Source organism: Phyllostomus discolor, chromosome 4, assembly GCF_004126475.2.
Source record: "Phyllostomus discolor isolate MPI-MPIP mPhyDis1 chromosome 4, mPhyDis1.pri.v3, whole genome shotgun sequence".
Lineage (NCBI taxonomy): Eukaryota > Metazoa > Chordata > Mammalia > Chiroptera > Phyllostomidae > Phyllostomus > Phyllostomus discolor.
In genome coordinates this window covers 44941432-44956984 of record NC_040906.2, presented here as the reverse complement: position 1 = coordinate 44956984, position 15553 = coordinate 44941432, and the positions used below count along the sequence as shown (strand labels likewise).

At 36.7% G+C, this 15553-nt stretch overlaps 1 protein-coding gene across 7 annotated transcripts in view; it reads right to left on the bottom strand.

Annotated features, from left to right (window-relative positions):
• The window catches only part of ZNF385B (zinc finger protein 385B), a 364705-nt gene that overhangs the window by 59666 nt on the left and 289486 nt on the right, over positions 1–15553 (bottom strand). For all 7 annotated transcript variants that reach the window (XM_028510982.2, XM_036023228.1, XM_036023229.1 and 4 more), the window contains one exon: positions 12564–12706. In XM_028510982.2, the coding sequence (XP_028366783.1) occupies positions 12564–12706 (143 nt within the window). The remainder of the gene's footprint in view (positions 1–12563; positions 12707–15553) is intronic.

The window sequence follows — 15553 nt, the reverse complement described above, 5'->3', positions numbered from 1 at the left end:
AATGAAGTGATTTTCTCCCCAAATGGAGGACGACGCATTTTTGACTCTTGCACTAAGGAGAAGCCTGGCAGCTGAAGTCTGACAAGACTCCATCGAGTTATCTCTCATTTAGACTCCATTTACTGCCTTTTTGTATGAATGCATACGTGTAAACAGCCCATTTAACTGTCCTCGGCAAAAAAACCCCACTTTTGGTTCAACTCTACATTTATATTATGCAAAATATACCATACTTGTAAGGTAAAATAAAGACCTTTAATAAAGTGCCTTCCTCTGCTCTCTGAAGTGATAGCTGCTTCATTGAATAAGGCTCTGTTAATGATACATCTTAACATTTAACTTTTATCCATTTGATATATAATCATTTTCATGTGATCGCAAGGAGGCTGTAGTTCAAACCCAAACAGAACTGTTTGGACAGAACTGTTTCTTTTCTTATGACTTTGTAAGTATATGTAGTCACTAAAATTTATCTACAAAATTTATTTCAAATGTACATAAAGTCCTCCCTACATCTATATATTCTGAATAGAGCAACACATATAATATAAAAATGAATGCAGCAAGTGGAATAATAAATTAAAGTGTGCTTATATTTTGACCATGAATATGGCAAAAAGATTTCCTAATCAAGCAATGGAAAAAACTACAGGAACCACATAGCAAGTTGTCACGAAACACACAATGATGTCAGTAATATTAATAGGAGTTTGTTAGAGTTTTAACATTGTGAAGCATTTGTATTTATAATCCATCTATTCATTACAAAGATTTCCAGAAACATTTTTGAATTATTCTATTGTTTCTTTCTGAAATTCAGCCTGGTGCTTCAACATCTTCACAGCACTCACTTGAAATTTTTATTCACTCCTGTCTTTCCTAACCTCTAACACTTTTACTAAAACAGGATGAATACCTTTATCTAATACATGAGAAGTTACATCATCTTAATTTTAAAGATTTAATATAATTAGTCACGATCACCAAATTCCTGCCCCACCAACATTACAACAACAATTGTTGGCGGTTATCAAACCACTTTAGTGGTACTGGCCTCACGAAGCTGAGGTTAAGAGCTGGCCTCTGGAAATCAATCATACTCTCTGCAGAGAAGAATATTTCAGTGATATGAAGGCTGAAATGGAGACTGTAATCTTTTGTGATTACCCTTGAGGCTGAAGCAAACGCAAAAAGGAGTCTATGAATTGCTGATAACTTCCTGTGATGACCAATTCCCAGGAAATTCTGGTATTACTCTTGGCTCCGTAACAAAATGATGGCTCCCCAGAACTCCACATCTGGGTGTCATAATGCTTCTTCAGAAGCTACTTACCTTTTAAAGGGGCCAAGCCTACGGAGGCAGCCGTTCTCACTCTGAAGACAATGGAGGGTCTGATTGCGCCAGGAGTGATGAGCTGTGTGCTACAGGCTGCCTTTTTGGAAAGTCCTTTTGCGAAGGAACTGATTTAAAGTATATCTGTTTTAAACCCCTTCCCTCCCCCATCACACACTCACAGAAGTCTCAAGATTGATTTATTTCTCAGCTGTTCCTAATAGCTATGGAGCTATATCTTGGCTTGTATAATTTTTTTTAAGTTTTATTTAAGCTGATACTTGTATTCTGAAAAAAGTAGTTTACATAACATATGTGCATGCCCTTAAGATGTATATATAATACTTTGGAATAGAATATAAAACTGCGAATCTGTTTGAGTCAGCATCAAAATTACAGTTCACTGCTCAGGGCACAGGCTAAGCGGGTGCTTCTCGAATGATCGGCAATTTAAATGCAGACAAATAAAAGCTGGGAGAGGAACGGTATAGGCAGATCTGTAACAGTCAAAAGGCGAAAACATTTTTAGAGTTAAATTTCTATTAGCACTGAAGGAAGGATAATTCAATATGTTGACTACCATGACTGAGTTTAAGATACAAAGTAAATTGCCACGTGAATTAATACCAATTTGATTAATTCATAATTTGAGAATAATAGTTCTATGCTTGGAAGTCAACAGTATTTTAAAACTATAACAGAAAACATTGTTATGTCTTAAGACTCACTGACAACGTGTCACAGGACACAGCTTTCATGTTCAAAATACCTTTATACATTGTCTTTAAAGTCTAAGTATCCTTGAAGGTAAACGAGGAAAACTGAAATCCAACCAGTAAGTCTGTGGTTATTCCCTACCCTCAGTCCTGCTCCAGATTCAGCTGTAACCCCTCTTCATTGCTTTCTGGCAGTCAGGTGGGTCCGATCTTGAAGCACGCCCTGCTATTATCTCACTCAGCTGACATACACTGAGCACCTGCTTAGTACTGGATATGACTGCATTAAACTGAGTGTAAATTTCTTAAATTCAAGAACCAGGTCTTAGCCATGTGTATATACACATAGCTATGTGTATATCCTTGGCATCCACCTTACTCAGCATTGCTCTAATGCACACAGCTAGCTCCAGTGATAAACATAACTCGGTTTATTTAAGGTAACTGGTTAGAAAGAAGAGATCAAAGCAACAGAAATATTTGTAAGAGTCTTAATACAATGTATAAGGAATGACTTTGCTGTTTTAAGGGTTCTTTTATAAATCTTCTCATTTGATATTCAGGGGCATTTTAAATTATTAAAAATAAATAATGATGTGTTATATAGGTATGAGTTTTTCCAGACTGTCACTAAATTCCAAAAATTTTTCTAAATACTCAGTCATAGCCTCAATTTTCCATAAACATAATAAACTCAAATTTTCATGATGTAATGGTATAGATTAGAAAGGTATTATCCTCTCTAGTTTTAAATGAGGAAAGTGGAGTGAGTGGCTTACTGAAGATCAACGACAGTGAGTCTACATATTGGTCTTCTGATTCCTATTTGAGTGCTTATTCCCTTTGCAACGAGGTTGGCGGCTCAACCTCCTTCTCCCCTCTGCTCTGGCTCCTGCTACCCCGGGCGGCATGAAGCGGAGTCCAGGTGAGGTGGGACTGTTAAAAGCTCACTTTGGAAAAGTCACGCAGCGTTACTTCTCCGAGAGATACTGCTCCCAGTGGCTTTAGGGAGGAGGCGGGATATAAGTAATGAATGAATGAATGAATGACTAAATAAATGAATGTTGCCAACTCCTTTAGAAGGTAAGTACTTCAAAAGTTTAAACAAGTATATGCCATGTAATGATAGTGGCTATTAGGAATCATTTTAGCATCTAATATCTTCAGTTCATTTTGGGAAGTAGAGATCGTGTGGGTTTGGTTATATTATGATGACAATTATTGTAAGTTTGGTGTCTACATGAAGAAAACAGAAATCAGACCCAGATACTTGTTTTTAATTGTTGGAGACTTTCTGTACACCTCTAATTATTTGAAAAGCATAAGCTGGTAAAGACACCAGACAGATGTGCCACTATACCACTCAGATCTTGGTTCTAGAAACCGCTGGCAACAGACAACCGCTGGCAGTCAGTGTAAGACTGACAAGAAAAATCGATCTTCTAAATAGAACATACTGCAAATAAGAGTATTTCAACATGACTTTAGGAGCCACAGGGATTTATTGGGCACTTAAGAAAATATGTCCCCCATGGATAACCTGTGAGTAATACACACATTTACATTTCGTATATGGTAGGGCGGAGACTGCTCTCGCTTGTCTAATATTCAGCTTTCTCTTTTTCAGTGGCAAAGCTGTCTACTGGAAGAAATCAGAAGACTGGGTTACACTCTTCAATCTCCTGATCTGGGAAAAAAGGTTCAACAGTGACACATGTAGCCTACTGTATATGTGGATGTATAAAAAACTAATTGTAGAATGGCTTTAAAATTTTCTAAAGACCTTTGATACTAGAATTCCATAAAAATCAAGTATTGTTCATATAATTTATGTTTTTTCCTCTTATTTCAAGCATCAGGACATAAAAAGGAGGGTAAGAAAACCTAAAGTGACTGCTAAATCTGTGAAAAAAGTATTTTTCCAAGGTTCCAACCAAGCACCACAAAGATGTTGAAACTTCACAGATTGCTAAATAGCACTGCAATTCATCTTCAGCATCCTCAGTGGCAACCATAAAAGTAAAGGGACTAGAATATTCCAAAACATGTTGGAATTTTCCCTCTCCAAATTTGAGACTTATTTCTGAATACAACAATCTAGAGGGAGGGAGAAAAAAATGGTATGTGCTATTGGATTTGTTTGCAAGATTTTGACAAAAGTAGCTCAGGAAACCACCATCAATTAATGTTTGCAGAGCAACCAATTTAGAAATACTTTATCTGGGCTGGAAGGAATATTTTGTAGAACAATATTTTGCTACTTTTTTTATTTATTAAGCTCTCCTACATTATCACAGGCACATAAAAGCTTGTTCACTGAGAGAAGAATGAGATTGTTGTTGATTTTGTTTCCTTTTAATTAAATGACAATTTGTTAAAGAAGAAAACCTGCTCTAACTTGTGTGGCTCAGTTGTTAGGAGCATCGTCTAGTAACTAAAGGGATGGGGGTTGATTCCTGGTCAGGGCACATGCCTAGGTTGCAGGTTCAATCCTCGGTCCAGGCACATGTGGTTCCTGGGCCAGGCGTGTAAGAGGTAACCAATCAATGCTTCTCTCTTGTATTGATGTTTCTCTCTCCTATCCCCTCCCCCTTCCTCTCCCTCTAAAAGCAATGAAGAAAAATATCTTCTGGTGAGAGGGGGGAAAAACGGAGAGAGCCTGACACAGACACTTTTTCCAAGTTGACTCTACTCTTGAAAAATGCTGACCTGGGACAGCACCAAAACTGAAGACCTGTCTTGCCAGAAAATCTGATGTACCCTCCAAGTACACATAATCCTTGAAACTCTAGCACTAAAGATGAAGCTCCTGAACCATGTGAGGTTGAGACTAGGATAACGAAAGGGACATGCAAGAGGACATAGCGTGGTGGAACTATAGATACCTCTTTTCTCAGGCTCCTGAAACCTGTGTTCAACTACCCCATACAGGCCCATCAGGGCCTTAGTCTGATGTTTCTTGGCAGCTTTAACTAACTGTGAGCAGACTCCTCTGTTATGTTATGGTGAATTGCACAAGAGAAGGAAGTCCTTTCTATCAGACAGTGAGCAGATTCTGTTTCGTTTGCTACACACCTTCCTCAGCACAATGATTGGCACATGTACACTTTCAGTAAGTGGTTATGAATGCGTGCCTTTTCCCAGGTGGCCTGAACAAATAATTTAATTACGGAGAGAAAACATCGATGAGCAGACATTATATAAACATACATGTATATATACATACAAAACATAAAAATAATACGTGCATTTTCTAAAAGGGTTTCGAGAGTCAGCAGAGAAAAGGAAGATTTTAACACAAAATTTTTAGTCAGTAGATCTTGAGACTTTTGAATAAGGCAAGGGACATGAGTTAAATTTAAAAAGGACATGACTGCAATTTAAAAGGGAGGAGAAGACAACAGTACAGATGTAGTATTTTTTCCTCCTAGTGGTCATGTTGACATCATTTTTTACTCCATCATATTTAATAGGGATATAAAAATTTCTAGGCAGGAATCTATGCTTAAGTATGTGTACATACTCTTCATTAGTTTTGTACCACATTTCAAAGATTTCCCATAACTATCTTTTTTCTCTAATGATCTGGGGATTATCGCTGCTGACTTGTCTAAATGCCGTAACAGGCAATTTTCTTCTTTCCTTTTCAAGTAAATTTGAGCAACCATGGGAAATTTCAACTTGGCATGTTTTAATGCTATACATTTCTTTAGAACATATAAAAGAACATATATTATCCTTCAATACACTTTAAGCATATCATATGAATAAAAATTTAACCATATTTCCTTTTAATATGACTGGGGTACACATGTCATTTCAAGTAGCTGGACATATTAGTATCTTAGGAAATATGGAATATAAACTTTTAATGGCAGAGAAGCATTACTACAGTAAAAAAGAAGACTCAACAGCAAAAATTCACATTTTGGTTGCATTAGCAGAGGTAAAATATTTTACGTAAATCAGGATAAAGGAAAATTGAAATAAAAGAAAAATCTTTAATTTCAGTACTTAAATAAGGACTTTATTAAACAGATAAAGGTATTAAAGGCAGGTAAAAATGTTAAATGTTCTAGCTTACTTCAGGTTTCCCTACAAGAACACTTCATAGGAAGCATGGCATGAATTAACAGCAAAGTATGATTTCTGACTCCCAATTTTTTTATTTTAGTCCTCTTGGATAAATATATTATTAATTTTATTACAAGAAAGAAAAAATTTAAAAATTCATTGACAGTGCCAAACAATGAATGACCCAGAATTTCAAAGAATCTAAAATGATAAAATAAATGGTAAACATATAAATCATTTCACAGCTTGTCATGAATAATTCAAAGAATCATATAGCAATATGAAACTATAATTTAGAAATAATATTTCTGTTCCACATACTTGTTCATGTGTCAGGAAAAAAATCATTTCAAGGTAGGCAGTAAAAATAAGATTATTTTTCACAAAAATAAGATTGTTGAGCTTGTTGAGCCTCTTGCAATAAAGCAACAGTGACCTCCATTGTAGTTGTGCTTTCCTGGAGCAATTGCAGAAACATGACAGAACTGACAAAGACAATTGAAATAAATAGGCATGGAAAACACTGCCAATCTGAAGAGAGACTGACAGGTGACTTGTGGTCTCAAGGCAGCTCTTGATTATAGCAATAGCTCTGGGGAGTCCAACAAATACATCTGTACGTGTACCCAGTATATGTGGCTGTAAAAAAGAAAGCTGACCTACCTATCATCACATGCAATACATATGGGGTCTGTCCAGAAAAAGTCCAGCCATTGTTAATATAACAAGAATGGTTTTCATGACATCGATGTAACCTGGCAGCCAAGGAGAATGGACTGGAATGCACATGAGTGAATAATGATGATTTCACTATACCAGCCAGTGGGGGTGGTAGACACCAATGAGTGAACATGTATACTGTGTAGCTGTTATATTCAAAAATGACTGAGCAAGTAGAGCAATAGAACTGCATCAAATTTTATGCTAAGCTTGAACATTTCTCTGTGGAAACTATTCAGATGATTCAGAAGGCTGCAGCTATGGGCAACTGATGATTAGCAACTTCATCATGACAATACACCTGCTCATGCATCACATCTTATGCAGAGTTTTTTGTGGAGACATCAAATCACCTAGGTGACTCAGCCCCTGTACAGCCCAGATTTGGTGCCCTGCAACCTTTGGCTTTTCCAAAAAACTAAAATCACCTTTGAAAGAGAAGTGATTTTAGACCATCAATGAGATCCAGGAAAATATGATGGAACAGCTGATGGTGATTGGAAGAACTGTGTGAGATCCCAAGGTGCCTAGTTTGAAGAGGACTGAGGTGTGATTGTCTTATGTCCAATGTTTCTTGTGTCTTGTATCTTTTTCAATAAATGTCTCTATTTTTTCACATTACATGGTTGGATACCTTCTGTATATATATATATACACACACACACACACACACACATATGTTGGGTATGTGATTTAGTCAGCTTGGACTGCCATAACAAAATACCAGAAATTGAGTGGCTTAAACAACAGAAATCTGTTTTATCATAGTTCTGGAGACTGGAAGTTCAAGATCATGGTTTCAGCATGGTCATGTTCTGGTGAGAACTCTCTTGCTGGCTTGCAAATGGCTGCCTTCTCACAATGTTCTTAATGGTAGAATGAGGGAAAGCTCTCTGGGATCTCTTCTTAGAAGGACACTAATCCTATTATGAGGGTCCCACCCTTACAACCCCAGCTAATCTTAATTACCTCTCTAAATACATTTACTTGGGTATTAGGGCTCCAATAAATGAATTTGGAGAGGAGGATACAGACATTCAGTTTATTACAGCATGTATGGATACTTGTCTTCTACTATATTGTTTTATTGTATTAAATTGATACTATCCATTGCTGTAAGTATACAATTTATTTCAATTCTGAAGAAGTATCTTTTAAGAAGAATTTAACATCAAGTATTATCCCAATTGTTAAACACCAAGTATTAAACACCAAGTATTATCCTAGTTGAACAAAGACAAAGACTGCATCCACAGTAAAGGAGATGGTAGATCCTAATTCTAATAGGAGAAACAAGTGTATATATTTCGGAAGCTACCAAAACATTATGTACAATAATTAGAGAATGACCATGGAACATTTGGCATTTAAAGTAAATAACAAAATAATGAAAATAGCTGTACTACTAGCATACAAAAAATTCATTCTTCTTGAACTCTATGATAGTTTCATAACTATTTTCATTTTACCTATATTTCTTAAGTTGTATTGTCTTGCCCTTTCTTGTCTATTTATTCTATTTCTAACAAGTTTCTTGGGCCCTAGGGTATTTATTTTATCTTCTTTCCCAAACCCAGAACTCTTCAGTACATATATGATGTTTTCAATAAAATTCAGTAACTAATTACTGTGTTTTCTAACTGAATGCTCCTAAAACTGGGGTTTAGGACAGGATTTAGTAAATACTTGCAAAGTTTCCACACCATCCAAACAGAGAAAGCCAGTACTATTGCTGGGGATAACTTTGTAACTAATTATTGCCTTTAGATTAAGAAAGAATGACAGTTATCAGGAAAATAAAAATAGAAGTAAACACCTGGGCCTACCACCTCGTGGTTAGAAGTGCAGAAATGTTGGTGTTCCCTGTGCTGGATGGAGAAGTGTGAACATTCAAAACCAAGGAATTGGGGCCCTTTCCTCTGTCCCTTTTTTCTTTTCTCTTCCTTTCTTCTTTTGAAAAAGTGTTATTACACACCTGTTCCAATCAGGTGTGTAATAATCAGGTAACTAGTCTGTAATGGAACAGTGACCATAATGGAGGTAGTCTGGATGGACTTTGGAAATACAGAGTGTGGACACTTAGTTCAGACATGAAGAGCCACAGAAGAGTTCCGTGAGGGAGGTAGTATCTAAGTTGGGCCCTGAACAACAAATAACTGAAGGTGCAGCGGCAGAGATGGAAGTGAGCATTAGTGGGCAGCCAGGCTGATAAGCCTATTAGGCTTTAGATAAAAAGGTCAAGATCTTTAAAAATTTATGTTCTTGTTTGCACGGTCTTTTGCCTATGAGTGGTTCAAAACAGCCCCTTTATAAGGTAGAACTGTTGAAGTACAGAGTTAACTTCATCATTCTCCAGACATGCATCCTTGACACACAGCCCATTGTAAATTACCAGTGATCCAAACTCCATCTTCCCCAGCATGGCTCTTCCTAACTCTGCTTGGTCATTGTCTCAAATCACTTGCTTATTCTTCACATATAAACACTGAGAGAGATTATGTCAGTTGTGGAGCATAAGACAAGACAGTCACAGAATGAATGCTCTGAGGCACATCTCTTCATTGTGTACAGTTTAGTGTTACCTATTCTGCTTTGGACTCTGACAGAGACCCACTCGATTCTTGCTATATTTCTGATGTAACTTTCTAATACTCCACTATAAAAACAAGAGGAAACCATATATATATGGTTAATGGATACATATATATATATTATATATATAGTAATGGATCACTCATGGATATATATATATATCCATTACTACAAAAATATATTTTTTAAATACATATAAAGAAAATAGCAAAATTCAAATTCTAAAGCTTTTAGCTATCTTCACAAAGTACACAGTTTTCACTCTACTGATAATAACTGAGTTAAAATATTTCTTATACTTGCTAATAGTATCCTTAATGAAAAATAAAGTGAGTAAAATAGCACTCACTTTGGCTTTCAAAGAACAAGTGGATTACTGAGTAGAATATAATTTTAAAATTTGCTAACAAGAAATTATAACTGTTTTTAAAATACATTCTGCTTCACAGATATTATTTGTAGAAAGGTCCATGTTATGCATTCAAAACATCCTTTCTTCTTTTTATTTATTGATTCTGCTGAAAACTGTCTACCCTGTTTCTGGAAAAACACAGAAAAGATTTCTGATTGTGTTTTGTTCACAGTGAATGAGGTGGGAGGTGACAAGGACCGAAAGAGCTGACAGCACAGAAGAGCCAGAACCCGAGTTTCAGAGTTAGAAGATTCCAGTTCAAGTCTCAGTTCTTCCTTTACTAACTCTCTTCCCTCCTCTAGACAACATAAGTAATAATTAAGGTCTACTCAGATATCTTCTGAGATCTTTGAAGGATATAAGACATCACAAATATATAATTAGTATAATTATTATTAGTGATGTAAAAATGATTTACTAGGAAAATGTTGACAATGACTTTTATGAAATTACCTTAGGAAATCTATTGAGTAAAGTTCAACAGTAGAATGCAAAAGGCTATAGGTCAAAGGTTAGAGTAATAAAAACTACAGTTCAATGAAAATGTCATAGGAAACCCTCCAGTGATTTTAGAAATTCATAAAAATGATAAGGATCCCACTTGCAATGAATTAATTTTAACATACTATCAAAAGGACTCTCTGTCCAATAAATGACTTTGACATAATATAGAGAGAAAAATGATTATTTATATAGTTCTTTGCTACATTCTTCACCTTAACCAAAAACTATTTTGATTTGAAAATTACAAGTTTTTTTTCTTTTAAGAAAAAAGTTAACTTCTATTAGGAGAATTATTCTTTGGACATTTTCAAATGTAAGGTTAATTGCTATGAATAATACAGAAATAAACAAAAAGGCAAGTTATTATATCTGTAAGCCCTATATCACATCATATGCCATGTGAAACTATTTTTATCTTTAAAAACCCCTTTATGAAAATATTCTTTCCATTTTTTGTTCCTTACGAACACAGAGGCACATGTAAGGCACTCTGATAATAGAAAAAAGTGACTTAGAGAATCGTGTCAATCTGATCGCGATTGTAAACACACATTGTGACTGTGTTCCTTTCAGGTACATACACAACATACACAACTGGCTGGAAGGATGTATGCCAGTCATTGAAGAGCACTTTGCAGAGGCAGGGAACGATGAATTTCACAGTTTGAATGTAATGCTTTATCTGAATCTCTGAAATCAGTATTTATGTATGACTTGTACTAAAAAACGAAACAAAACACAGAGATGAGCCGCAGCAGGAGCCCCCTGTGCCGACCCACACCGGCAGTGCTGCTTCCTGGCAGCAACTGGATGTGTGCAGTAGCTCGAATGCTGCCTTCCAAAGGTGCATTAGTCAGAGCATGAGCACCAACTGTGCATTCTTAAGAAGTATGCATTGATGACTTCATCCAGTGATGTTTGGAATATATCACCCGTGTTTCGATAGAGGCTACAGCAGGCCTGCCTGAGTTTAGGTTCCCTGAAGGGCACAATCTTAGGCGTGGTCATGTCTGAGGGAGTAATGTGACCAGGGCGGGTGGGATTTATCCTCCTGAGCTGAGAAGTGATGCTCACCTTTTAATCCCTTTTTAAAAATGCTGTCTGACTTGTCTCTTTGAAAAACCCAAAGAAAAAAACATTCAAGTGTTCACTTGGTAAGTCAAGGCCAGTGCTCTTTAGAAAGCTGGCTGATCCCCCAACTGCTAATTACCTTACCAATGCTAAGCCACAGCAGAAGGCCTGTCAGCAGATTTTATTTACAGCCTTGAGAAAGAATCCTGTTGCTGTTTTCACTTCATATAAAAGATAAGTTTGCAAAAGAAAACATTTGGCAGTGCTTCAGATGTTCACTGTCTGGTGGCGATGATAGTGCAGTTCTTTTTCTTGACCATGGCGGCTTCTAGAATGTTGTACCCTTTAGGATGACCATTGTCCCCCAACCGACTGTAGTAGCTAAATGGACACAATTCATGCAATCACCTGAACGGTTTTAACCTCTTCTCTCACCATAAGTTTAGAATCTGGCTATGAACTGATTTTATGCTGAATTCTGGTGCTGAAAGAAGTCATGTTCTCTATAGTTGACCTACAAAATGCCTTTTACTCAGGTTAAAGGTCAGCTGACCTGAATTAGAATATAGCCAATGATAGTAATTCACTAATATTTATCATATATTTTAATGGGGATGTCAAGTTATCATCTAGACAACTAATGTGTAGATTTAAAGAAATTTTTTTACTATTAGACTCAGATTCATATAATCCACAATAGCCTCCAAATAAAAATTGTTTGTGTAAGTATGTTTATCTAAAATATCTCCTAAATAAAAATGTACCCAGGGAGATAAAGCATGTAATTTTTTTTCTTGGTAGTTGGAGGGAACAATCAATGTGGCTTTTATCTCTAAATTGTGTCCCTGACCATGTGAACAGTATCCCAGAAATTATATGAGTTCTCAAGCCACTGAAAAGTCTATCAAAATTGTTCAAAGCAACAAGCAAAAAGTCACCTGTGGGTACACTTGTAAAATAAATATGCCAGCTATCATTTGGGCCAACTCTCATAGGTGACAGATTATCTTCCATAACACAGCTGAGCAGTGTAAGCAGGGCATGGTCTAAAATTACAAACTTTAGAAATGGGCTACACCAACTGCCTATTCACAAAAGAAAACGAGAAGGACACAAATAACATAAAAATGCATTTACTCACTGTGTTAAAGTTTGGAAAGAGTCCAACAGCAGAACTGCTGTCCACTGGAAAAGACATAAACGGTTTGATGTCCAGTGAAGGCTGCATCATCAGGGTAGGTGTGCGCACAAGAGCAGGAAGGGTGGTAGTATGGCATGTACTGCCTGCAAAGGACAAAGAAAAAAAATTCAGTCTCTTGCTCACATCCATCTCCTTCCCCAACTTATGGTGCAAAAACAAGACTGCTGAGCTGCAACCTGCAAGAAAGAAAGTTACTCTGGAAGTAAGTGAATAGCACAGGAGGAGAAAATAGAGTTACAAAGGGTCTTCTTGCTCATCGCCTAAGACAGTGATGCAAAATGCTTCCTTACAGCAAGGGCCAAGGCAGCTCAGTCTCTGCTGAGATACAGAGTACACTGATCTGCTGGCAGGTGGGGCAGAAAGAGGGACCATCCTGCTGTCTAACTGTTGTCTCTGACTAGGTAGGAGAAGCAGGGAGGAGCCTTTTGAAGTCAGATGCCCTTTACTTCTCGGTCACTAGATGGCTAGTAGGCATGTTTTATGCAAATCATAGATAATTGTAGGATTTTTACGAGGGGACATACACGAATCAGCCAATGAATGCATAAGTAGGTGGAGCAACAAATTCATGTTTCTCTCTCTGACTCTCCCTTCCTATCTCTCTCTAAAATCAATACAATTTTTTAATTACAAAAACAAACAAAGCTGCCTTTTACATTGTGGGAAATAGGGAGTTTAGACAGACTGTGAATCTTAAAGTAGCTATTATGACCTGGATCAGTGCAGGGTAGTGGGGGACAGGGAGGAGCTGGGACAGGAACTCAAATTTTTATATTCGACTTTTATTTCTAAAAAGACCTATTATTGTAGCAACCATCTCTTTCAACAATTATAATAGCTGTCATCTCTTTAGATGAATGGCTTAACCCGTGTGTGGGAGATCGAAAGTGCTCCTCCCCAGTCACAAGTGTTCTTCTTTAGCATGTGGCCTCCACACATGGCAGACGAGGAACTGCTGGTGCAGGTGGCACTCTGGGAGACGGGCTCTGGCATGGCTTAAAAAATATATATATATGTGTATGTGTGTGTGTGTATATGTGTGTGTGTGTATATATATAACAACTTTATTGAGATATAATTCACACCAAATAATTCAAGCCCTTATAGTACAATTTTCAGTGGCTTTTAGTATATTCACAGAATTGTGCAACCATCACCACAATTTTAGAGCATTTGCACAATCCCTAAAAGAAACTCCATGCCCACTGGCAGTCATTCTCCATTTCCTCCTAACACCCCCAGTTCCTGGCAGCCACTGATCTGCTTTCTGTGTCTACAGATTTGTCTCTTCTGGGCATTTGATTTAAATGACATCATACAATATGAGGTCTTTTGTGATTGTCTTCTTTCACTTGGCATAATGTTTTCAAAGTTCACCCATGCTGTCGCATGTACCAGATCTTAATTCCTTTTTAAGGCTGATGATATTCCATTGTAAATATATCACTTTTTGCTTATTCATTCATCCATTGATGGGCATTTGTGTTATTTCCACTTTTTGGCTTTTATTAATAATGCTAGTATGAATATTTTTTCTAAGTTTTTGTATGTATGTATGTTTTTAGCTCTCTTGGGTTATGTATCTAAGAGTGGAATTAGTGACTGTTAGGTCATATGGTTTAACCTTTTGAGAACTTCCAGACTGTTTTCCAAAACCGTTGACCTGTTTTGCATCACCACAAGCAGTGTATGAGGGCTCTGTGTTCTCCTGGCATGTCTATAGGACCACGACGATCATATGCCTATAGCCCCTTCTGACTTCAGAAGAAGCAAACAGTATAGGAAAATATTCCCAACTATTAAAATGTCCATCAATGTTCTTATGTAGTGCCCCAGAATAATTAGAATTCCAATTTCAATGATTTTCCTTAATGAACTCTGCATCATATTTCAAATCATCCCAGAACATTATTGGCAATGGTGTTTAGTAGACACCATTTACCGATCATACCTCATTTACATTGTTCCTGAAAACAGAAAACAAGAGAAAGGCATCTGAGGCATTCATCTGTAATGACAAGCCTTCAGGTCAGTCCCCTCCATCAGAAAATACAGAGTAGAATCAGCAAAAAGAGAATCGGCCAAAAGTATGGATCAAACAGTGATGGTTGTTTTTCTGAAGCCAAAATGAGTACTTACGGCATTCACAATAAACATCCTCTATTTAATTATGCTTATTCTTCTAATTAGGTAACATCACATTCATCGCTAACTTCAGAGCTTGTAGATCCAAGGTGATGTATTATATCAATACATCAAATGTTGCAGAGGCACTTATTAAAAAATTTATGTTAAAAGCTTTGCTGTAAAATCTTAGCTAAGTTGAAAAACCGACTTATTATACTAGAGCAACATCCTTTTACAATTTACAATTAGTATAATTGTTAAAAGTCAAAAGTATAAACATTTTACAGAATTATTCTATTTAAAGCTGCCTCATGAACAAATGTATAATTATTTTGCCATGCTGAGTCTCCCAAAGAGAGAAAATTCTAAGCCCACAATGGTGGCTCTGATAACAACTATGTAATACATGTTCCTCAAGGGCCTGGCAAGAGTCACTTTGTACTAACAAAGTAAAATCAAACAGAATGAAATATGGAACCTGATAAACAGATTGCTCCATCAACAAAGGTCAGAATGCACAATGATCCCCCTTACCCAATCAAATCTCTATGCTAATAAAGACAAGGCTGGAGAGCTACTAAACTGCCACCACTCATTAGCATAAAAAACTTAGCAGCTGTTTACCATTTCATTAGCATTTTAATGACAGACAATTTGCCATGTTAAACACAGATTGTTTTCAAGTACTTCTGAATAAATATAAACTATGCTTTCATCAACTCCCTCACCTCAACTTTGCTGTTTTCAATTTTAAAACCTGCTTTTTAATATTGCCTCACCAAGTCTCATTGCTTCAAAGGGAA